At 59.0% G+C, this 22,208-nt stretch overlaps 3 protein-coding genes across 5 annotated transcripts; 2 read left to right on the forward strand and 1 right to left on the reverse strand.

Annotated features, from left to right (window-relative positions):
• The first annotated feature begins 5,041 nt into the window (after window positions 1–5,041).
• On the forward strand, window positions 5,042–8,439 carry SFTPB (surfactant protein B). Its single transcript, XM_014610695.3, has 10 exons — window positions 5,042–5,188; window positions 5,302–5,373; window positions 5,458–5,571; window positions 6,245–6,361; window positions 6,861–6,935; window positions 7,149–7,332; window positions 7,527–7,663; window positions 7,755–7,835; window positions 7,978–8,079; window positions 8,248–8,439. Exons 1-10 carry the CDS (start codon window positions 5,042–5,044, stop codon window positions 8,281–8,283), a joined length of 1,065 nt encoding a protein of 354 aa, XP_014466181.3. The 3' UTR covers window positions 8,284–8,439.
• Window positions 8,440–8,786: 347 nt separating this feature from the next.
• USP39 (ubiquitin specific peptidase 39) lies at window positions 8,787–20,426 on the reverse strand. 2 transcript variants are annotated; one of them, XM_006275003.4, is made up of 13 exons: window positions 20,291–20,426; window positions 19,747–19,816; window positions 19,318–19,412; window positions 18,547–18,683; window positions 16,839–16,991; window positions 15,988–16,213; window positions 14,816–14,893; window positions 13,758–13,825; window positions 10,949–11,137; window positions 10,403–10,545; window positions 9,756–9,891; window positions 9,315–9,401; window positions 8,787–9,010 (listed from the first exon to the last, which is right to left on the reverse strand). In XM_006275003.4, exons 1-13 carry the CDS (start codon window positions 20,397–20,399, stop codon window positions 8,963–8,965), a joined length of 1,539 nt encoding a protein of 512 aa, XP_006275065.1. In that variant the 5' UTR covers window positions 20,400–20,426; the 3' UTR covers window positions 8,787–8,962. The 2 variants fall into 2 exon arrangements, with proteins under 2 accessions (XP_006275065.1, XP_059586510.1); XM_059730527.1 differs by lacking the exon at window positions 20,291–20,426 and adding an exon at window positions 19,901–20,203.
• A 125-nt stretch (window positions 20,427–20,551) lies between these two features.
• Window positions 20,552–22,109, forward strand: C7H2orf68 (chromosome 7 C2orf68 homolog). Of its 2 annotated transcripts, none has more exons than XM_059730535.1 (4): window positions 20,552–20,860; window positions 21,028–21,143; window positions 21,258–21,403; window positions 21,879–21,964. In XM_059730535.1, exons 1-4 carry the CDS (start codon window positions 20,736–20,738, stop codon window positions 21,927–21,929), a joined length of 438 nt encoding a protein of 145 aa, XP_059586518.1. In that variant the 5' UTR covers window positions 20,552–20,735; the 3' UTR covers window positions 21,930–21,964. The 2 variants fall into 2 exon arrangements, with proteins under 2 accessions (XP_059586518.1, XP_006275066.1); XM_006275004.4 differs by having other exon boundaries at window positions 20,559–20,860; window positions 21,925–22,109.
• Window positions 22,110–22,208: the final 99 nt, after the last annotated feature.

A 22,208-nucleotide genomic window follows, 5' to 3' on the forward strand; every position in this document is an offset into this window, starting at 1 on the left:
TCCACTCCCAGATACATCCCTCCTCCCGGGTGCAGGGGGCAACTGATCACTTGTCCTGCCCCCGCCCCTGCCCCGCAGCAGGGGAAACTGAGGCACGGTGGAGGGTACAGCCGTGGGGAGGGTGGCGCCGAGGGGGCAGTGCTGAATCGTAACCCCCCCGCCGGATGCTGACTCAGCGGTTGGGGAAGAGCAAAGGTCCCCAAGGCCACGTCTGGGCAGGGACAGCTTTTCTTCCCCCCCCCCCACGCTCCCTCTCCGCCCTCCGCCGACCTGTGCGAGGCGATAACAACCCCTACTGCCTCCAGGGAGCCGCTTCCCCAGCTCTGGGAAGCTGGTAGGGTCTGGCATGTGCTCCCCCCCTCCCCGCCCCAAGCAGCCAGGGGATCTGGGCTCCTCTGTGTCTAACCACTAGGCCCCCTCCCCACAACCCATAGGACCATGTGGGGAAGCCCCTATAGAGCCATGTGGCTGTGTGTGGGGGGCAACTGAGGCGGCGGGGGGGAGGATGGAGCCCTGCTGCCTTCTTCCAAGAGGACCCAGGTGTCCTGGCTCCCAGCCCCAGCCCCACCTGTAACCACTATGTCCCACTGCCCTCCCAGAGCTGGGAGAGAACCCAGGCATCCTGACCCGCTGACCCCCTCCCTGGGTAGGGATTGGCCGGGGAAGGGGGTGGGGGGGGCAATAGGTGACTTATTCAGGGGATGGGGCCACAGAACACACTGCCCCCACAACATGCAACACGTGACAGGCAACATGTAAGGGGATCTGGGCACACAACACACAAGGGACTCAAGGCATGGAACCCCCCCCGTCCCCTATAGAGACGGTTACCTATAGGGCCCCCTATATCTGGGTATTTTCTATAGACCAACCCCTCTAGAGAGGGACATCTATGGAAACCTCTATAGCTGAGGGATCTGCTATAGATCAATCCCCCAAGACGGTAGCCTATAGAGATACCAATAGCCATGGGATCCCCTATAGGTAAATCCCTATGGAGACTGTGATAGCCAAGGGATCCCCTATAGATCAACCCCCACCAGCGATGGCTGCCTATGGAGACCCTCATAACCAGGGGGTCCCCTATAAATCAACAATTCCCCAGAAGAAGCCATCCATGGAGACCCCTATAGCCAGGGGGCCCTTGATAGAGCAGCTCTGATTTGGAAAAGACATGGATGAGTAAGTTCTCCTATAGAGAAGTCCCCTATAGAAAGCCCTGCATATGGCCCAGCTCAGCACATATATATACGTGCCAGCAACCCCCATGTTCCCCCTAATACAAACTGGCTAAGCTGATACTGGGGGGCACTGGGTGCTGCACAGGCCACCTGGCCACCACTGGGCTGTACTAGGTGCTGTACAAACCCCCAGGCTACAGTCAGGCTGTTCTGGGCCCTGTATAGACCCCCACGCTGATACCAGGGGGCTCCAGGCTGAGCACAGAGCCCCCAGGTTATGAACAGGGGCTCCAGACTCTGTCCAGAACCCCTGGCTGATATGAGGGGGCTCCAGGCACTATACAGAACCTCCCTCAGGCTGCAATTGGGGGCTCCAGGCCCTGTACAGACCCCCAGTTTGCAATCTGGAGCTCTGGGCTCCGCACAGACCCCTAAACTGATATCAGGGGGCTCCAGCCTCTATATGAACCCCTCTGGCTGCAATTGGGGGCTCTGGGACTTGTACAGACCCGGCCCCCCCCACCCCAGGCTGATATCTGGGGGAACCAGGCCCTGCATAAAACCCTCTGGCTGCAACTGGGGACTTTAAACCCTGCACAGACCCCCCACCCCGATTGATATCAGGGGGCTCCAGGCCTTGCACAGACCCCTCAGCCACAATTTGAGGCTCCAGGCTCTTCACAGACAGCCCCCCAGGCACAATCAGGGGCTCCAGACCCTGCATACCCCCACCCCAGCTGCAAACAGGGGTCTGGGCTCAGGGCAGAACCCCCTCCAAGGCTGATATCAGGGGCTCTAGGCTCTGCACAGACCCCTGGGCCTAGCTCAGTGCTGTGGGGCACCCCCACCAAGTGGGGCCTGAGCTAGGGGGACCAGCACCCCCAGCTGCCTCCCCAGGGGCTGCGGGGTAGGGTGGGGGCCAGTGCCGCAGCTGAGGAGGGGAGCAGCTCATTCTCCGCCCCATTAAGCCGTCCGCGGCGCCGGGGGCGACTCTCCATCATCCACGGTGCCTGGCCCCGCGCTGACAGCGCATTAGCGCCGGGAAATGAATTCCCTCCCGCGCAGATCCCATTACCCCCCTGTCCCCCCCTACTGCACCCAGAGGATGGGGACCCTGCCTGGGGGTAGCCTGTGAGGAGTTAATGGACTGGGGGGACTCAGGGCCCCTAGGGGGACTGGGAGGTGTGGGGACAGCTTCAGGGGCACTGAGGGAAATGGGCTGTAGTGGGGCATACTCATGCATATGCAAATGATATGCACATGTGCATACACCTGCCTCCCCTGCCCTCCCCACTGCGGGGGTCTGGAACCCCCTGCCCGGGCCTGATGGCCCCATCCATCACCCATCCCAGTGTGACCGTGGTGGGAGCCGGGATGCCTGGGTTCCCTCTTCGCTTGGAGGGGAGGAGGGGACTGGGGGGTAGAGCAGAGGAGTGCTGGGAACCTGGATGCCTGGGTTCTCCCCTGTTCTTTGCAATCCATGCCCTCCCTCCCCCGTCCCCCCATGCCTTGGTTTACCCTCCCGCAGACGTACAGTGCCTGGCACCTTGGGGCCCAATCCTGGCCTGGTTGGCAGGGGGACGGGTCTGGGTTCCAGGGGACAGCCATCTGGGTTCAGTGGGGCAGCCTCTGGCACTGGCAGAGGCCACAGGACACACAAGTTCCACACGACAAAGCCACTGCCTCAGTTCCCCTTGGTTTGTATAGCCAGGGGGGAGGCAGGGCCCATAGCCCAACCTAGGGGGTCAGATATCCCCAAGGCTGCCCCTGTTAGGAGGGAGATTCACCACACAGTTGTCCCAGAGTGAGTAATGAACCTCCCTCAAATCTGGGGTAGGGGACAGAGGACACGTACCTCAGGGGAACATCGCCTGGGGTAACTGCTGTGCCTGGCCCTGTGGGGGATGGGGGTGGAGTTGGGAGCTCTGCCTGGATTAGCCCCAGCTGCAGCTAATTGTCCTAGCTGGGGGCAATTCCCCTGCCTTGCTGTACCCAGCTTCTGGCAGGCCTGCCCCCCCAACACTGAACCCAGATGTCCTGAGAATCTTCCCCACTGGGATCTAAGGGGGGGCCATGGGGTCCCCAAGGAGCGCTGCCTGGTGGGGGGAGGGGGAATTTCTCCCCCAAAGGGCATTCCCAAGGAAGGGGGCTGGGGTGCTTGGGTGTGCCCTCCCCCCAGCCCTGCCAGTGTCCCTCACTCCCAACCCACAGCCCCCAACCTGGTTGCTGCCCCTCACTCTGGACCCACAGCCCCCAGCCTTCTGCCACCAGCCCTGCAGGTGCCCCTCAAGTCTGTTTCCTCCCAGCCCAACCAGTGCCCCTCACTCCCTACCTTCAGCCCTGGCTCCCCACAGCTCTGCTGGTGCCCCTCACTCCTGACCTACTGGCAGCCCCTGCCCCCCCAGCCCTGCAAGTGCCCCTCACTCCCAACCTACTGGCAGCCCCTGCTCCCCCAGCCCTGCTGGTGCCCCTACTCCCAACCCACAGCCACCGGGAGGGGGGGAAGCATGGGCACATTCCTGAGCCCTTGTGGTGCCCACTTGACTGGAGAGCTTGGTGTGGGTGTGGGTGGAGGGGGCCCTGAGAGCCCTTCTGGGCCTGACACACCCGAGGTCATGAGGAGGGGTAAGCAGGAGGCCTGGGTTCCCTCCTAGTGTTTGAAGGGGAGCGGGAGGCTGGGATTAAAGTTGGGACTGGGGACACCTGGGTTCTCTGCCAGCTTTGGGAAGGGGACACTGTGCCTCCTGGGGTGTTGGCTGACCACCCCCTACAGCCCTGCTGGTGCTCCTCACTCCTGACTTGCAGGCCTTGCCCACCCCTGCCAGTGTCCCTGACTCCCAGCCTGCAGCCCCCTGCCCTTCAGCCCAGACCCATGCCCAGAATCCAAGACATCAACGGGGTAAGGGCATGAGGGAGGCTGGGACCCCCCACCAGTACACAGGGCCAGGGCATCACACTATGGCAACCAGGGTGCTGGTCCCCACCCCTCCCCCAGCAGGCAGGAGCTGATGGAGGGGGTCCTGCCAGATAAGTCAGTGCAATCAACCCCCCCCTCTACAAATAGCCCCCTCCCTTCCCCACCTGGGGCATGAATGGCTCCATTCAGGGGTTGTTTGCTCAGTTGGGCAAGGCCCCAGGCACGAGGTTCCTGCCCCAGGCTGGGCAGGGGGTGGCCTGGGAGAAAACCCAAGTGTCCAGGCTCCCAGCACCACCAAATTGACCCCCACAGACCCAACTCCCTCCCCCTAGTCATGGCCCTGATCAATGCTGAGACCAGCCCCAGTTTTAGGGCTGTCAGTGGAGGGGAGGAGGTTATTGGGGGAGGTGGGGTGGTGCTGCTGGGACCAGTGCTGACTGGGCTGGGTTGGTTGGGGACCCTGGAGCCTTGGCGGCAGGGGGGTGAGGTGGCGTAGAAACTGGAGTTCAATGTTAGGGTAGCAGGGGGTTGTGGGTTGGGAGTGAGGGGCACTGGCAAGGCTGGGGAGCACTAGTGAGGGTCACCAGCAGGGCTGAGGGAGCAGGGAGCTGCGGGTCAAGAGTGAGGGGCATAGGGAGGGAGGGCACAGCCCCTCCCTCCCCCTGGCTGTGGGCTGAGCCTAGGTTGTCCCTGCCCTGGGGTATATAGGGAAGTCCTCTGGGGCAGTAGCAGGCTGCTCCACCATGGACCTGCTCCAGCTGCTGTTGCTCGCTCTGCTCTGGGGAGCTTCAGGTGGGGGCTGTTCCATGCGGCTGGGGCAGCTCCCCCACCAGAGCTGGGCTCCCCTAGGGCCAAGGATTGGGCCTTGGACACCTTCAGCTCAGGGGGGCAGGGCTAGGAGCCTGGATGCCTGGGTTCCCTCCCCCCCCGCCTTAGGGTGCTGATGGATGTTTCCCCCCCAGCCCTGCCTGCACTGCCCCCTGAGGACTGTGCCGGGGGTCCCGTGACCTGGTGCCAGAGCCTGGCTGTGGCCCAGCGCTGTGGAGCCCTGGAGCTGTGTGCCCGGCTGGGCAGGGACCGCACCCTCACTGTAGGTGCCTAGGGGCCGGGGACTCCAGGTTGGGAGTGTGGGGTACTGCTAGGGGAGCTTTAGGTCGGGAGCGAGGGGTGCTGGCACAGCCCCAAGCCTGGCTGCCCCTCCAGGAGGACACGTGCAGTGACTGTGAGCAGGTCGTCACCCTCCTGACCCACATGCTGCAGGAATCACCTGTGAAGGTACCCAGGGCAGGGCTGGGGGGCTGCGGGGAGGTCCCTATGCCACACAGCCCTGACACCTCCCCCCACCCCGGCTCACTGCAGCAGGCGCTGGGCCAGAAGTGCCAGGAGCTGCCGATACCTACAATGGTGCCCATGTGCCAGGAGCTGGTGGACAAGGCCTTTGCCCTCCTCCTCACCTGCCTGGAGGGTCAAGTCGTAAGTGCAGAGTGCAGCCCCCCCCTTCTCTCCTCCTCCACTCCACTGCCCAGAACTGGGAGGGAGGGTGGAGCAGCCCCTTGGAGCTGGGGAAACTGAGGCATGAGTTGAACCCAGGCAGGGACCCAGGGGGACCCCCACACCCCTCAGGGAGGTGACCTGGGCACCCAAGCATCCAAGTGCCCCTGCTCCCTGCAGAGAACCCAGGCATCTGAGGTCACTGTTTGCCTTCTTCTAACCCCTCCAGACCTCCTAGAGACCCCAGGCATCCGGGTGTCCCTGCTCCCCCTCAAGGAACCCAGGCTTCCAGGGGCCCAGTCCCCCAGCTCTCAGCCCCTCAGAGAACTCAGATGTCCAGGGTCTCAGGCCCTCCCCATTCTAACTTCCCAAGACCACCCCCCCAGAGAAGCAGCGTCTCACCTCCCACTTCTGCTCTATCCCCCAAACCCCCCTGCAAGAACCCAGGAGTTCAGGGCTCCAGCCTCCAAGAGAACCCAGGTGTCCAGGGTCCCCACTCTAACCCCCAGATCCCGGTTCTCTTAAAGCTAGACAACCCAGACATCCAGGCTCCCAGCCCCCCTGCTATAATCCCCCAGCCCCCAATCCCCTCCTAGGCCTGGGAGAGAACCCAGGCATCCAGCCTGGGGCCCCGTGACCCCACTCTGCCCCCCAGAAGCCCGGAGTTGTCTGCACCCAGCTGGGGCTGTGCCCCCAAGGCCCTGCCTGGAGCCGAGACTCACTGTTGCACCAGCTGCTGCAAGGTCTCCACGCTGCCTATGCTGACCCCCAGGTATGGGCGGGCTCTGGGTGCCTGGGGTGAGGAGACGGGTGCAGGGCCAGGGACTGGGAGAGAGGCCAGACACCTGGGGGGGGGGGGGGGGGGCTGTGAGAGAAACATTGCTGGAATGATCAGAGGTGAAAGAGTTAACACAGCCATCACTGGGCTTTGTGGAGTTAGCATTTAAAGGTCAGAAACCTCTGGGTTCAGTCAACGCATCCAGAGTCGACTCCATCGTTATGATTCAGGGTTGAGAAGCTGAAGGGGCAGTGGGTCAACAAAGCCATCACTGGGCACCAGAGTTAACATGATGGTCGTTAGGTTCCAGGACTCGGAGGTCAGGGGGTGCAGACACTTCCTGCCACGGATCCAGGCAGCACCAGGAGCTGTTTGGGGTCTGGAAGCGCTGCTACTTACTGCCACAACTGGGGTCTTTAGACTCCAGCTGGGGCCATTTCCTCAACCACTGCCCTAACCCAGCCCTAACACCTCCTCTCCCCACCACCCCCAGGCCCTGCCCATCCCCCTGCCACTCTGCTGGATGTGTCGCTCCTTAGTGGGACGGATCAAATCCACCATTCCCAAGGTACTGCCTCCGGGAGTGGGGGAGGCGGTATTCAGGGGTTGGGGGCTGTCGCAAGCTGGTTTGGGCTGTTGCCTCCATCCAAGCCCTGCCACTCAGTGTGAACAAGGCTGGGTACTGCTGTTGTTAGGATCCAGAGTCAACACCCCATGGAAATGGGTAGAGGCAGCTGGCAGGGGCTGGGGGAGCTCCTGACTGCCCCCCTTGCCCCTCCAGGAGGGTATTGCCAAGGCCGTGTCTGGGCTGTGCCACCTGCTGCCAGGTACAGTAGCCGGGACCTGCCAGTGCCTGACTGAGAAGTACACGGTGATTGCGCTGCAGGCAGCACTGGGCCAACTTGGGCCCCGCCTGCTCTGTGGGATGCTGCTCATGTGCGTGGCAGAGGATGGCTATGGCCCTGGTGAGCCCAGGCTGTGGGTAGGGGCCACAGATGGGAGGGGAAGGGGTGTGGGGGACTGCACAGGATTGGGCCCCTCTGAGTCCAAGGGTGTCTGGGATCAGGGCTGGCCACATTTGGGGCAGTACATCACTGCCTACCCCACCATGGTGGGGGGGGGTGGGGGGGTGGGCACTAACCCTCTGTATACCCCACAGAGGCAGAGGCTGGGGGGCAGGCAGGGCACTGTGGGGCCTGCCTAGTGCTGGCGGGTGTAGGGAGCAACAGCTCTGGGCCAGGGGCCAAGGCGGCACTGCTGAGAGCTTGCGCCAGCGCCCACCTGGGCTGGGAGCAGGTGAGTGCTGGGCATCCAAAGCCCTAGATGTGGGGGGGAGGTCTGGGGGTGCCCAGGCACTGATCTCCCCCCTCCATGCCCCCACTCGCAGTGTATGGACTTCATCCACCAGCATCAGTCTCGCCTGCCCCTGCTGCAGGGGAGGCACCAGGATGCCCTCGCTGCCTGCCAGGTAAGGGAGGTGCCCAAGGGGGTGGGTTAGATCCAGCCCTGCAGCTTGGCACAGGCCCTAGCCGGAGGCTGGAAGCCCTGCCCCAGCACTGGGGGGTAGGGGCAGGCACTTCCCAGGCCATAAGAGGAACCTGTGCCTGCAGGATCTGGGGTTGTGTGAGGCCAAGAGAGCCTCAGGCCCCAAGCACTGCAGCCTGGGCCCTGTCTACTGGTGCTCCAGCATGGAGGCAGCTAAGGAGTGTGGCGTGAGTATTGCCCTGGAGGGCACTGACTAGGACCCTCAGGGTACACGAGTCCCTGCCTGACCCTCAGGGCCCTGAACCATGTGGGTGGTAGTGACTGTCACCTCCATCCCAGTTGGGGGCCTCCCAGTAGCCCAGGGCACCGCAGTGACCCCCATAATTCTCTTCCAGGCTTTGAAGCACTGCCAGGACCACGTGTGGGGGTAGCAGCACCCCCCCTTGCAACGAGATGCCCCCACAGCCCCTGACCTTTGCACCCCCCAGGAATCCAAGCTGCCCCCCACAAGTAGTCAGATCCAGCCCCCTGCTCCCCCTCTGGAAACAGCTGTTATAATAAACCCCCCTGCTTTGCTACATGACTTAGAAGTGTTGTGTTTCAGCTGGGGGCAGGGGGACCTAAAGCCCCTGCTGGAACTCAGAGGCTCCCTTCTCCCCTTGCCAAGACCTCAGCCAGCTGCCCCCCAGTACAAAAAGAACAGGGGTAATGGGTTTGTTGCGGGGGGGGGGGGGGGGGGGGGGAGGATAACAAAGCTTTAACTGCTGCCCCCCCACCCCAGCTGGGCCAGGAGAGGGAGGGGAGTTACTGATACTCCTGGTCCAGCATGACCAGTCTGGCATTGGGAGGGGGTGGGCAGCCCTGTGGATGTCTCCCAGGCAAGGTCAGCTGTGAGGGGCACCATAGGGGCAGGAAGGAGACCGAAGAGATGCAATTAAAAAAAAACCCTTTAAAGTCCTTGGTGCAGGCAGAAGAGTCCCTGGGCAGAGCCTGGCACCTCCTGAGGGGGCCAGTGTCTGGCTGGCAATGAGGGGTGCAGCAGGGGGGAGGGAGGAGCCCCCCAGTACCCGGCTGGAGATGTCAGTGGTCCATGCCAGTGCTGTACGTTGCTCACGCACCCTGCTGGATGGTCTCCTCATCCTCTCGCCTCTTCCAGATCTGGGGGAGGGTAGAGAAAGCCAGGCAGTGAGGTTCTGCTTCCATGCCTCAGTTTCCCCAGTTAGCCTCCTACTGCCCAAGATGGGGATGGGGGAGGGTTATAAAGGGAACCATTCAGTGTCCTGCCATCCTGTCCCAGCTGGCCTAGAAGCAGATTCCCCACCTGCAACCTGGATTGTGGCAATCTGGGGGTGGGGGGGACCACCACAGACACACCCATTGCCCCACGTCCAGGCCCAATTCACAGCCACGGTCCCACAGCCTTTCACAAGGGGCCAGGAGCAGCAGCATATGCCCCACTCACCTGGATGTAGGCTTCAGAGAGTGTGATCATCTGGGGCAGGATGTCAGTCACCTGGAGGTCCTGCAGCTCGTACCACTTGCCTGTGCCCTGCCAAGGTGACACCGAGGGGTGAGGGGGTGGGTTGGGCATGGCAGATCTGAGATCCAGGTTGGGGGTTGCACAGGAGACACCAGACCTGGCAGTGAGGGGGGCACAGGTGACCTCAGACTGGACAAGGAAGCACCAGAGACCCTCAGGCCTGTGCAGAGGGTGGGTATGGGAGCTACCCAGGCCCAGGCAGTTGGGGGCATGGGAGATCCCAGATCCAGGCAGTGGGAGGGGTGGGGTGGGACAGAAGACCCCAGATCTAGGGGGAGCACAGGAGACCCCAGATCTAGGCAGGGAAGGGGCACAGAAGACCCAAGACCTGGGCAATGGGGGGCACAGAGGACAGTCACTCACATGATGCAGCACATGGATGCGGTAGGAGCCCTCGCTGGGCTTTCCATCATGGACAATGTTGGCGATGAGGTCGTACGTTGTGTGTATGTGTGTGGCCTGGACCTCCTCTGAAAGGTACTCGCGGAGGTCCACGTTCCTGTGGGGGGGGGGGGGCAGGGGAGCATCAGTGGATCCATACCACCCCCTCCCATCCCATGCCTGCCCAGGGCACTGCCATGAAGCCAGCCTGGTCCCAGGGTGAAGCTCCCAGCAGCTGAGGAAGAATGGGACCTGCTTAATGCACAGAGAAACTAAGGCAAGCTCAACCAGTCATACAGCAGTGAACCCGGGGAAGGGTGCTATTGGATACCCAACCCCACACCACCCTCCTGTAGCAGACAGGGCTGGCAGAGATGGTGGAGAGAGGCTTGTGGAGTCTCTGCAGCTCTGGAATATTAGCTGGGGGGCATCAGTGCAAGCAAATTCAGCCCCTGGGACTCAGGTACTGAACAGGGGGGCATAGGAGACCCCAGGCAGGAGGGTACAAGCAATTCCACACCCATGCAGTGGTGGGGGGGCCACAGGAGACCCCAGCCCCAAGGGTGTGCCTCAAGGCCTGGTGCCATCCAGTCCTTCACCTCTGCCCCCCAACCCTAGCAGGGACCCACGTGATGGGGAAGTTGACAATGGTGGGGTTCTTCTCCACAAAGAAGTTGTTCTTGGTGAAGCGCTTGATGCAGAAGATGAGGTAGGGTGGCAGTCGGGTCAGCTGGAACCGCTTCAGGAAGTTCTCCTTGTATGTCTTGTACTCCTGGAACATGCACAAGCAGGCACATGTGTGAACCTCAGCAATGGGGCCGAGAGCAGAGGCCAGAGACCTGGTATCTTGCTGGGGTAGCAGCTGAGCCTGGCAACAGCTCCCTGGGACCCTCTGTTAACAGCCTTCCCTGCCCTTGTCTCCCTGCCCCATCAGTTTCTCTTCTCTCTACTCCCTGCCTCATCCATTACTCTGATCTCTGCCAGGGGCAGGGTACCTATGCCACAGGTTAGCTATCCCTTGCTTTAACCAATCCACCTCCCTACCCCCACACCCCTGAACAGCTCTAAGATACCTGATGATCCCCTCCCCCTCTTGCCTGGAGCTCCTGGCTGCCCAGTGGAACAAGCCAGGAAGGGTGCCCCCAGTGGCTGGAAGCTGGTAGTGCTGGCCGTACCTTCTCCGTGATGCCATTGAACTTGGCCAGGATGTTGAAGAGGGGCACCTGGGGGATAATGAGCTGCTCCTTCTCGTCTTTGTAGAGTGGGGCTGTGGGCAGGTCCAGTGTCAGGTACATGAAGGTCGACTCCACCATCGTCTCCTGGTACTCAGTATTCAGCAGCAGCTGCTCTTTCTCCTCTGCTGGCTGGAGCAAAGTAGGCCGGGGAGGTGGAGCTCAGTCCTGCTTACAGCAGCTTTTCCACCCCCGACAAGATATGCTAAAGCCAGGACTAAGGCTGCTAAATTCCACAGGGGATTTTCAAGGGGAAAGCACAGAGAAATGGGGCTGGAAGGGATCTGCAGTGCTCACATCTAACCCAACCCCTGCCTGAGGCAGAATCAGCCTTGTCCAAACCATCCCAGACACTTCCATTATCCAACCTCTTAATAAAGCTACTGTCAACCCTGACACAATACAAGACCTCACACCCAAAGCTACCACAGGAAAAGCAGAGGGACCACAGCAGCCAATGTCCTGCTGCTGTAAAATGTCAACAGACACTCAAGACATCCAAGAGATCCCAGGATTCTGCTACAGAGGAAGGCAACCTGCCTTGCCCCCAGTCTGTACCAATCCGACCAGGGGGAAAATTCCTTCCTGACTCCCAGTGTGGCACTGGTCTGAGCCTGAACGGAAGGAAGGGCAAGACTCTTTAGCCAGGACCTTCCAGAGTCGATCCCAGCAGGAGCATTGGCACAGCCCAGGCACTGTCCCCAGCCTGGGCCTCAGAGCAAGGCTTAGAAATACAAGACATGCTTAGCAGCTAGCGGAGGGGAACAGGGGTTAATTCCCTCCTGGCCCTGTGCAGCAGCCAGCAAAGCCTGGGAAATCCCCATAGCAGAGCACAGGTATCACTGCACCTAGATCATCTCTGAACAGTAGCTGTCCAACCTCTTGTTGAACCCATCCAGTGATGGAGTCCACAAATCCCCTGGGCATCTAATTCCATTGCCTCACTGCTCTAGAAGCAGGCTGGAGAGAGGGGCATTTGGAGGCTAATCTGCCCCTCAAGGACTCCCCTAACCCAATCCACTGCAGTGCTGGGCCCTCAGCACTTACAGAAGAGGCATAGGGTGGAAGCTAATGTATCTTCACACATACAACGCACACCTTTATGTGTCATCCCCCTGTCCCTCCTCCACCTCCTCTGCCCAAAATCTAGCAGCTTGTAGTCAGACCATGGCCTCCACTCTGCCTTTGGTTTCACAGGCCTATAAATGCCTTACTGACATGGGAGAAATGCCATTGGAGCAGGGTGTGTCAGTTTAAAATCTAGTGAGGAGCCAACAGGCAGCTGCTACTCAATCACTACAAAGAACCATCTTCCCCTGCCCCCAACCTGAAGATGGAATGGAGTACACCCTCAGAAAATCTGTGGATGTCACCAAGCTGAGGGGAGGAGTGGATATGCTAGAGGGTAGAGCTAGGATTCAGGGAGACCTCAACACATTGGATTAGGCTGAAAGAATTCTCACAAAGTTCAACAAGGACAAGTGCAAAGTCCTGCACTTAGGACAATACAACCCCATGCTGGGATTGTACAGGCCGGGGAATGACTAGCTAAGCACCAGCTCTGCATGAAAGGACCTGGAGGTCACAGTGGACAATAAGCTGGATATGAGCCAACAGTGTGCCCATGTTGCCAAGATGGCTAACAGCATATTGGGCTGTATTAGAAGGAACGTTGCCAGCAAATCAAGAGGAAGCAATTATCCCCTCTATTTGGCATGGATGAGGCCATATCTGGAGTCCAGTTTTGGGCCCCCACTACAGAAACTATGTGGACACATTGGTGAGAGTCCAGTAGAGGGCAACAAAAATGGTGAAAGGGACATGACTTATGAGGAGAGGTTGAGGGAACTGGGCTTACTTAGTCTGGAGAAAAGAAGAAAAGAGGAGGGATGAAACAGCAGCCTTCAATTACCTGAAGGGTAGAACTAGACTGTTCTCAGTGATGGCAAGTAGTAAGGAGCAATGGGTTCAAGCTGCAGCAAGGGAAGTCAAGGTTAGATATTAAGAGAAATTCTCTCACTAGGAGGGTAGTAAAGTACTAGAACAGGTTACCTAGAGAGGTGGTAGAATCTTCATCCTTGGAGATTTTTAAGATTTCGTCCAAGCTTGACGAAGCCCTGGCTGGGATGATCTAGTTGGGGCTGCCCCTGCTTTGAGCAGGAGGCTGGACTAGATGACCTCCTGAGGTCTCTTCCACCCTTTATTTTCTATGAATCTATATTCTTCCACTCCAAAGCAAGATGTGTATTATATTCTGGGGTGTGTTGTATGTATGTGAGGAAATATGGTATTTTTGCAGCCCAAAGAATCCTTAGGTCAGAGGTGCCCCACACAAGCATAGACCCCCAGCCCAAATTAGCTGTGGGACTGGGCTTGGCCCCTTACAGAATGCACCAGGGGCACAAAGCTGGTACTAGAAACTATAAATTCCACTATGAAGCAAGAAGATGCTGCTTTAAATCATCACTTGCCTCTATCATGGACAGGACCAGCCTTAGCAGCTGTGTCTGCATGGAGCCCAGGATAGCAGGGCCTTGATCTCGGCCAGGAGCTCTCAGCGCTGCTAGCAATCGCAAGTGCCAAGCACCAGTAAGGAAAGCACGGGCTCCCAGCATGTTTAACTAGATGCCAGTCTGGGGCTGGCCAAGGGCTGAGGGGGTTGAGTCGAGCCGCAGCGTTAACAGGCACATCCATGGAAGCCTGAGGGAAGGAATGTGGAGCATCCCATGACTGCGACGGGCTGGGCACTCACCAGGTCAGGGTGCGGCAGCTTCTTGGTGAAGATGCGCATGGAGCCCTGGAAGACGTCAGTCACGATGGCTGCGGAAACACCAAGTGGGGGACCCATGAGTGGGCACCAAGAAGCTCAGAGCAAGGGCAGCCAGGAGAATATGGTGGGGGGTAGCATAGATAAATGGTGCCCAACCTATTCATCCCACAGACTGGATCTGGGTCCATGGGCCTGCGTAAGAACCCAGCTGGATGGAACCAGCCCGGCCAGGGCCAACCTTGCTGTGTAGGGCTTGGAAATTTGTTACTGTGGGGGGAGAGGGGAGAACAATGGTGGAGTTTATTACTGCCATTCCCAAATTTCTGCACCCACAGGGAGACCCATGGGCCAGATTCAGACAGGGATTAAGTAGCCCTGGCATAAACAACAGTAAGTGGCTTGAAGCAAGGATGGTACAGAATTATCTAGAGGAGGGGTATCTAGGTAACTGTGCTGCCAGATAACCTGCAACAATGCAGCCAGTATTTGACAAAGGAAACACCCAATCCTGTGCTCCTGAGTGTGGTGGAAGCTGCCAGGGGTACCCCAAAGCAGCAGACATGCCACCCCAGCACCTACATCATCCAGCCACTGGCTTGGATCTCCCAGTTTCCCCCCCTGTAACAAGGAACCCTCCACCCTACCCATTACTAGAAGGCTGGGGTGACAGCCCAGGCAGCACTGATGGCAGAAAGGCTGAGGACAAAGTGGCACCTGTTTATATTAAGCCATAGGCTGCACAATGCAAGGCTGTGGATAAGAGCACCTGAGCACTGGGGAGGTGGAGCAGAAAGCTGGGGCAGGGCTTGGGGGTATATAAGCCCAGCCTCTGGATTTGGGGAGTGGGGTGGCTGTGGCTGCCCCAGGGCAAGGAGCTCTGAGCCAGGCTGCAGGTGAGATACCTGGTTGACTGCCCAGGTGAGGTACCTGGTGGGCTGGGGTAAAACAAGCCTGCCTATGTAGGAGGACTAAAGATAGAGACCCCAGAGGGTCTGCCAGTCACTGGGAAAGACACCTCTGAGCCTGCTACACCCACTCACTCTTTTTCTTCCTCTTCGTCCCGCCTAGAGCAGCGTGAAGGGCATTGAGGAACCAGGAGAGGAAATCCACGCCATCGCCTGGGAGTGGAAAAGGAAGAGAAGGGTGAGGAATTCCCTTTTCTAAGCCAGTGGGAGTTTGTACAGCCCCTGGCACAACACAGCCCCAAGCCAGGGGGTCCCAAGACATTGCTGACCTAGCCCTGTCAGAGCTGGGAGCTCTGGGCTTTGCCAGTGCCCAGACTGGGGTGTCTCCTGCTTGAACTGCTGAGCCAGGGGCCACCTGAAAGCTTGGTGCGTTGCCTTCCACACCATCCCTGGCTAAACCCAGCCCCGATAAGTGGCACAAACCTCCAGCCACAGCTAATGCAGCAGATAAACCTGCCACAAGTTCAAATGAAAGCTGGATAAAAACTAGCTATCAAGTTCTTACACTTTTTCAAGTACTGACTTTATAGCGATGTGGCTTTTTGTAGCTGGACAGCCATTTTTATGGTGTGATAATTACTTTGCATGTATGGCCAGTCTAAATACATCATGCGATTAACCAGTTAATTGGTAGTACTTCCTTTGCACGTGTGGCTGGTTTTACTCTGCATGTGTGGCCAGTCTAAATTTATTGCATGCTTCACCAGCGAGTTGTGTACTATATGTAATGTGTGGCGGGGGCCAAAGTGTCCCAGCAAAACCCTCAATTATCTAATCTACAAAACTAAATGCAAATCTCACTTACAAGGTAACTAGTGCATTTCTTGGTGTAAAAGCATTTACTGTCTGCTAAATAAACCAACATGAATTTAAAAAAACCCTTGTAGTCTCTCAAGCCCCTGCTACATATATTGCACAATTTGGTAGTGAACCACACAATGAACTTAGGCCGGTCATATATGCAAAGTAATTATCATGCCATTAAAATGGCCATCTAGCTATAAAAAGAGCCAAGCAATTAGTTAGTGCTTGAAAATGTGTACCAATTTTACAGCTGGTTTGCATCCAGCTTTAATTCGGAAGCATAGCAGGACCCTGAAGTATTCCCCCCCTCAACAACCCACTGATTTCCCAATCCAAGGGTCTAGGGTAACACTGACTTCTCTCCCACACAACCTGCCCTCTTCTAGCCACAGCCATACCCCACCCACCCCTGCCCAACCACATCTGGCGCAGCTCCCCCCAACCTTGCTTGGTGATCTGGAAATTCTTCTTGCTGCAGAGCACCACGGCTTGCAGCATCTCATGGGGGGACACATGGGCCTTGAAGTTACGGGGGTTCCATAGTTTCCGCATCAGCTCCCCGAAGCGCTGAACCAACAGGAACATGATGTCTCCTGGTGGGCGCTGGATGCTTTTGTAGTTGTCTTCTTCCAGGAAGTAGTTACGGAGGGGTGGAACATTGGACAGAGCCTGGGCACGGGGGTGGGTGGGATGCAGAGTGAGCAGCCAAGTGGCCAGGCACCTTGAGGCTAATTCAAGGAAGCTCTCCAACTCAGACCACCCCACCCTCTATCTCTGTTCCAGGCTTAGAGACTACATGAGCCTACATGAAAACAAAGCAGTTCTTTTTCACCCAACATGTCATTCAAGGGTAGGACTCATTGCTACCAGATGTGGGGGAAGCTGAGAGTTCAGCCAGATTCACAGGGACTGGACATGTTCTTGGAAGAAGGGGGAATCAGTAGCTATTGAGCACAGGATTGAGAAGCACCGCCTCTGAATCAGAACATCCTAGACTTTAAAGGCTGGAGGCTACAAGTGAGAGAAGAATAGGGGCAAAATACCCAGTTCCCCCTCTGTTCCAGCCTCTGCTCTCTGCTGCCATGTGAAACAGAAGACTGGACAAGACAGACCTAGGATCTGACCCAGTCCCTGGCAGTTCTGACGGTCAATTCTAATCACGTTTGCTTCAACATCGAAGGATTCATGAGAACAGGAGCTGTCAAAGGAAATCCTCAGCTCCCCTCCGCCACCTGCCAAATCTATCCTAAGGGATCAACACACCCCACAGGCTCCCAGCTTCAGGGGCCCCTACCTGGAGCACAGCATTGGCATAGTCATTGGCCTTGATGTTATTCAATCCCACAATGCCCGGCAGATAGGTGGTACCGTCATATGCCCGCGAGAGCTTGGCCTGCTTGTCCAAGTTGGCAATCTGTTGTTTGGTGAACGTGGGCTTCAGAACATACTGCAGAGAGAGGCAAGGTGCAGGGTTCAGGGGACTCAAGAGTTACGGATGTCAGCATCACACCATATGGGAGTCCCCCGAGCAGTAAAAGACCTTTGCTGGGCTAGGTTGGTTGTGTGGTAAGCAGTGATCTAACCCACAATGGTGACCAACAGCCAGCAGGTGATAAATCATAAAGAAGTGTGGCTGGAAGGGACCTGCAGAGGTCACATCTAGTCTAACCCCCTGCCTGAGGCAAGATCAGCACTGTCCAAACCATCCCAGACCCATCCATCATCTAAACTCTCCATAAGACAATGCTGGCACAACACCAGACATCACCTCTGAGCCTTCCAGAGAAAGCAGGGGAGCTGTGGTGGCCAGCATCCTGCTGCTGTAAAGAGTTGTTAATAGATGCTCCAGAAATCCCCGAGGAAGTCTGTGCCTCCACTACAGAGGAAGGGAACCCTTCCCCCCCACTCCATACCAATCTGACTGGGGGAGAAATTACTTCTAGACCCCAAATGCAACTGTGGTCTGAGCATGAATGAAAAGGCAAGATCCTCTAGCCAGGACGCTATGGTTCGAGTCCCAGCAGGAGCACTGGTACAGCCCAGTCGCCATCCCCATGCTGGGCTGCAGCCAACAACCAGTGCCTCTAGAGAAGGCTTAACCACTCCCCCCGCCACCTGTATCATGCCTCTTAGGTGCCTTTTCCCCCCAAGCCCAGCTCCTTCATCCTCTCCTTGCAGGACTTGCTTTCCAAGCCCTCCATATTTGTCACTAGCTCTGGACCCTTTCTCAGATTTCCACATTGTGTTTAAAAAGTGGAAGCCATAATGGCATGCAATCTAGAGTAGAGGCATGATCACCTCCTGCATCTTGCCCCAACCCACCTATTGATGCCTCCCAAAACCACATCCACCTTGTGTGCAGCTGCTTCACACTGCAGGCTCTCAGTTGGGATCCAACCCTAGGTATAGGCAGAGATTTGCTATGGGCAAAAAGAGCCTGTTCCAGCCCCTAGGCCTGGCTGGACCACTGATTGCTACATACGCTGCTTGTGCAAAGCCTTTGCTAAAGCACTGGCTTGATCAGTGCCCCTGACCAATACCTGAAGTCCTGATAAAAGCAACATTAGGCACTTGAGCCAGGCATGGGCTCCTGTCATGGGATGGCTGGACAAGGGGTGGAATAGTTCAGTCCCAGAAGGCTCAGGCTGGGATGGGAACCCATCCAGTAAAGCCCAGAGGCCCATGATCCCTCCAGATATTCGAGAGACCAGTGGAAGGTGACACACCATGTGCATGGATGGCTGTAGAAAAGGAACCAGGGAAAGGATGGGAACTGGCTCAGCCTAGAGGAGTCTGAATAGGGGTGTGCTATGACATGGACAAACATATGTGCACGCCTTGGCTGTCAGATCATGTGTGTGTTAGGGCTGTGCCTTGTGACCAAAAACCTGGCGGGGCCTTGGTGACTGACCGGAACTCACAGTTGTCTCTAAGGTTTCTTCGTGCTGTGCCCCCTGCTCCTCCCAGTCCCTCCCGTGTCTCAGTCCCTCCCCTAAACATACCGTGATATCCTCCAGGGAGGAGTCAATGATCTCGTAGTTGTCAGGCAGGCAGTAGAACTTGAGCGTGTGCAGGTTCAGGAAGACATGGTGGCTGAACTGCACACTGTGGATGTAGGCGTGGGACTTCAGGCCGCGGCCTGCACGTGAAAGGGGCAGTAGTCAAGGCACACACATCTACACGTTTGCATATATACACCTCCACACACAGATGTGTATAAACGGACACACATACACATGTACACACATACATAGACATGCATACACAGGTATGCACATGGATTTTTGTACATATATGCACGTATACAAGTGCACACACATGCACACACAATTACATACACATGTATATATACATATATAGACACATACATGCAAACATGTACATATACATTCCCACACAAACAAGGATTTATGCATGTGTACGTGCACATGTATGCACGTGGATTTATGTATAGGCATGTGCACATGCACACTTGCATGTATATATGCATGTATACATGCACATCCACACGTACATGTATTTGCATTCACAATCACACATGATCATATATGCACACATGTTTGTACATGCAAAGCTAGGCTGTGTGAATGAAGTAGCGCTTTGCTGGAGCGCCCTGGGCACACTGTACAGCAACAGTAGCGTTATGCTTCCCAGCTTTGCTGGCTCCTGAACCGTGAGGCCTGGGGGAAGAGTCAAGACCAGAGGAACCCGCTGCAGGCCCCTGCCACCCGGTCCCCCTGCATGGTGCTGCACAGTCGCATTTGAGCACTCACCCTGGAAGTACTTGCCGCAGACAAGGCAGGCATAGACGTTGATGTGCGACAGGGAGATGGAGCAGAGCTTCTCAAAGTCGAAGTCCAGGACACTCCTGGGAGTGAATGGGGAAGAGGCTGAGTGGGCAGGGCCTGAAGGTGGCCCCAGCGCAGACCTGTCTGAGGCCGCCTCTGGGACCTCCCCCTTGCCGCACCCCGGCTCCCAGCCCTGGGCCGGCAGGAGGCAGATGTTGCCCCTGCTCCAGAGCCTGGGCGGGTGCGTGCACATAGGGGCATGGCGGTCATGGAGCACATGTGGGCACGCCTCTATGCCGAGGCAGACATGTGTGGTACATGCGAGCCTACACACATGTGCATGCCAGTGTGGCCACACATGCACACATGTGCACACGCCCAAGCACCCTGTGCACGTGAGGTCCTGCCCCGCACCTGTTGATGGTGTCTAGGTAGGGGCAGTGGCGGCTGCGCCGGTCCTCGGGGTCAAAGCGTCCGTAGCGCACTGCAGGACACGGACACGCGTCAGCGGCGGAACCCAGGCGTCCTACCTCCCCTCCCCTCCCCCGACCCGGCCCCCCGCGCCCACCGGTGACTTCGGGCTCCGGGTCGGAGTCGGCCTCTGCCTCGCGCTCGCGCTTGATGCGGGGCGGCCCCTCGGCGCGCTCCCGCTCCCCGGCGCGCTCCCGCCGTGCGCGGTCCCGCTCCGATTCGGCCTCGCGCTTCAGGCGCGCGCGGTCGGGCTCGGGCTCCCGCCGGGCGCGGCCCCGGTCGCGCTCCCGCGCCGCGCCCCCCCGCGAGTCCCCGTCAGCCTCGCGCTTGCCCCGCGCCGAGCCCCTTGGGGACGCGCGCAGCTCCCGCTCCCGCTCCCGTTTCACACGGCTCGACATGGCCGCACCCCCAACACAGCCCGCGTTGCCTCTCTGCGCATGCGCCGCAGCGATGACGAGGGTGGAGCTGGGTAGAACCAAGCGCTTACTTCCGCCTTTTTGCGCATGCGCCGACACGCAGAGCCTGTGGGCGTCTGCTTTACTACGGATCCCTGTTTCCATCCGATTCGCATTTCCCCTCTGGTGTCTCTCGTACATGCGCACTCACATCCTAATGATGTTCAGTCAGAGCTGACCCTAACTCCCCCCAGCAGCCTTTCTAAGATTGCGCATGCTCCCTACGGGCTGCCAGGTGGCCGACCGCTGCTCTCCCCGGAGTTCCCTCCTTAAAGACACAGCGCCCCCTTTTTTCCCGTTTTTCCTAGAAGCTGCTCGCCGCCCTCGGGCCGGGACGTCTCTGCTACACCAGGCCCCCCGCCCCGCCCCGCCCCGCCCCCTCGGGGCGCGGCCCTAGCCGCCTGCACAGCCCGAGGGGGACCGAGTCCCCAAACCCACCTGGGGGGGTAACGGGGGGCGGGGCCGGGCGGCGGCCCGATGGAGGCGGCCCCGGAGCCGGAGCCGGAGCTGGAGCTGGAGCGGGGCGGTGGGGGGCGGCCGGGCGGGCGGCTGGACATGAGCCACGGCTTCGTGCGCAGTATCCGCCGCAACCAGATCGCCAGGTGCCGCCCGCCGTGCCCCGCACTCCCCACCTGCCCCCCACCTATCCGTCCCCCGTGCCCCCAGCCCCAGCGCCCCCGGGTTGAGAACCCCTGCCCCGCCCGAGGCTTCTGCCCCCCATGCTGGGGACCGCTGGGAGACACCCGGCCTCATGCCCTGCTGCCCGCAGGGATGACTACGACCGGGAGATGAAGCAAGCCAAGGAGAAGGTGAAGAAGAGGCACACGCCAACCCCCCCGCGGCCCCGCAAGCCCGACCAGCAGGTGTATCACCCCCGGCGGCGAAGTGAGCCCGGCGCCTGGGCTGGGGGGCAGGGGCAGCAGCAGGGGCAGGGGCTGCAGGTCAAGGCTTAGGGGCAGGAGGCTGCCCCTCTGCCCTCACAGGCCCCTCTCTGCCCAGGCCAGCCGGACCCCAGCTACAGCCTGGACTACGAGGGCTCCAGCGAGAGCAGCTCCAGCCCCGAGCCTGACCCTCGGGGCCCCGAGCTGTTCTGCCTCGAGTTCGAAGCCGACAGCGGTGATGTCACAGCCGTCATCGTCCACCAGGTGAGGGGCAGGGTGCCCGGGTAGGCGGGCTGCAGCACCCCAGGACAGCACTAGCGGCCTTAGGTCCTGTCTGCAGTGCCCTGGGGTCCAGCAGGGGTCTCAAGCTCCTGTGGGTGGGAGGGCAGGGGGCAATAGGGTGCACCCCCTGGACAGGTGGGTTGGCACCTGGCTGCACAACCCCCAGGCCCACCAGGAGGTTGGCACTTGGCTGTAGTCCCTGGGGTCTGGCAGGGATGGGAAGGCGGCAACACCATGAACAACTGGTGCCTCCCGAGACTGGGGGAACACCATTTGTCGGCAGCGAGCGGGGACCGTCAGCAGCGACAGTGTCGGTAGCAGGGGGGAGGTTGCGAGTGGGGACTGGTCGCAGCCATGTCGGCAGCAAGGGGGTGGCATGTGCCCCCCCCATACCTGCCTATGCACTGCCTACAGCCACCCCCAGGGGCTTCAGCATGAGCTACCCTCTGCCCCGCAGGCCCCGGCTCATGGGGGCCGCAACCTCTCACCCTGTCTCCCCGCAGGATGACAGCCCTGAGGAGGTGGCGCAGCAGGTGTGCGCCCACAGCCCGCTGGAACCTGTCCTGCGCCAGGCTTTGTGCCAGCGGGTGCGGGAGGAGCTGCACAAGCGCCAGGCCAGGCCTTGAGTGGGCAGCGGGCGCTGGGCCTGAGCCTGTCCCGCAGCCCAGACAATAAACACTGGTGGGAACACAGGAGTCCAGAGCTGTTTTCTCCTAGGAAACTGAGGCAGAGCGGGTGGGACCAGAGGGGTGCTGGCAGGGGGACCCAGGTATCTGGGAGGGGCCAG

The sequence above is a fragment of the Alligator mississippiensis genome, chromosome 7 (genome assembly GCF_030867095.1).
Source record: "Alligator mississippiensis isolate rAllMis1 chromosome 7, rAllMis1, whole genome shotgun sequence".
Lineage (NCBI taxonomy): Eukaryota > Metazoa > Chordata > Crocodylia > Alligatoridae > Alligator > Alligator mississippiensis.

Bases quoted from the DNA above. Each gene is read 5' to 3' on its own strand.
- SFTPB (XM_014610695.3), top strand. From the start codon at position 5,042: ATGGATGTTTCCCCCCCAGCCCTGCCTGCACTGCCCCCTGAGGACTGT. The intron at 6,936-7,148 runs GTACTGCCTCCG...TTGCCCCTCCAG, and splicing joins TCAAATCCACCATTCCCAAG to GAGGGTATTGCCAAGGCCGT. The intron at 7,836-7,977 runs GTAAGGGAGGTG...CTGTGCCTGCAG, and splicing joins ATGCCCTCGCTGCCTGCCAG to GATCTGGGGTTGTGTGAGGC.
- USP39 (XM_059730527.1), bottom strand. From the start codon at position 20,201: ATGTCGAGCCGTGTGAAACGGGAGCGGGAGCGGGAGCTGCGCGCGTCC. The intron at 14,894-15,987 runs GTTGGGGGGAGC...TTCCACTCCCAG, and splicing joins TTTCCAGATCACCAAGCAAG to GCGATGGCGTGGATTTCCTC. The intron at 9,892-10,402 runs GTGGGTCCCTGC...CCCCCCCCACAG, and splicing joins ATTGTCAACTTCCCCATCAC to GAACGTGGACCTCCGCGAGT.
- C7H2orf68 (XM_006275004.4), top strand. From the start codon at position 20,736: ATGGAGGCGGCCCCGGAGCCGGAGCCGGAGCTGGAGCTGGAGCGGGGC. The intron at 20,861-21,027 runs GTGCCGCCCGCC...TGCTGCCCGCAG, and splicing joins CGCCGCAACCAGATCGCCAG to GGATGACTACGACCGGGAGA. The intron at 21,404-21,924 runs GTGAGGGGCAGG...GTCTCCCCGCAG, and splicing joins CAGCCGTCATCGTCCACCAG to GATGACAGCCCTGAGGAGGT.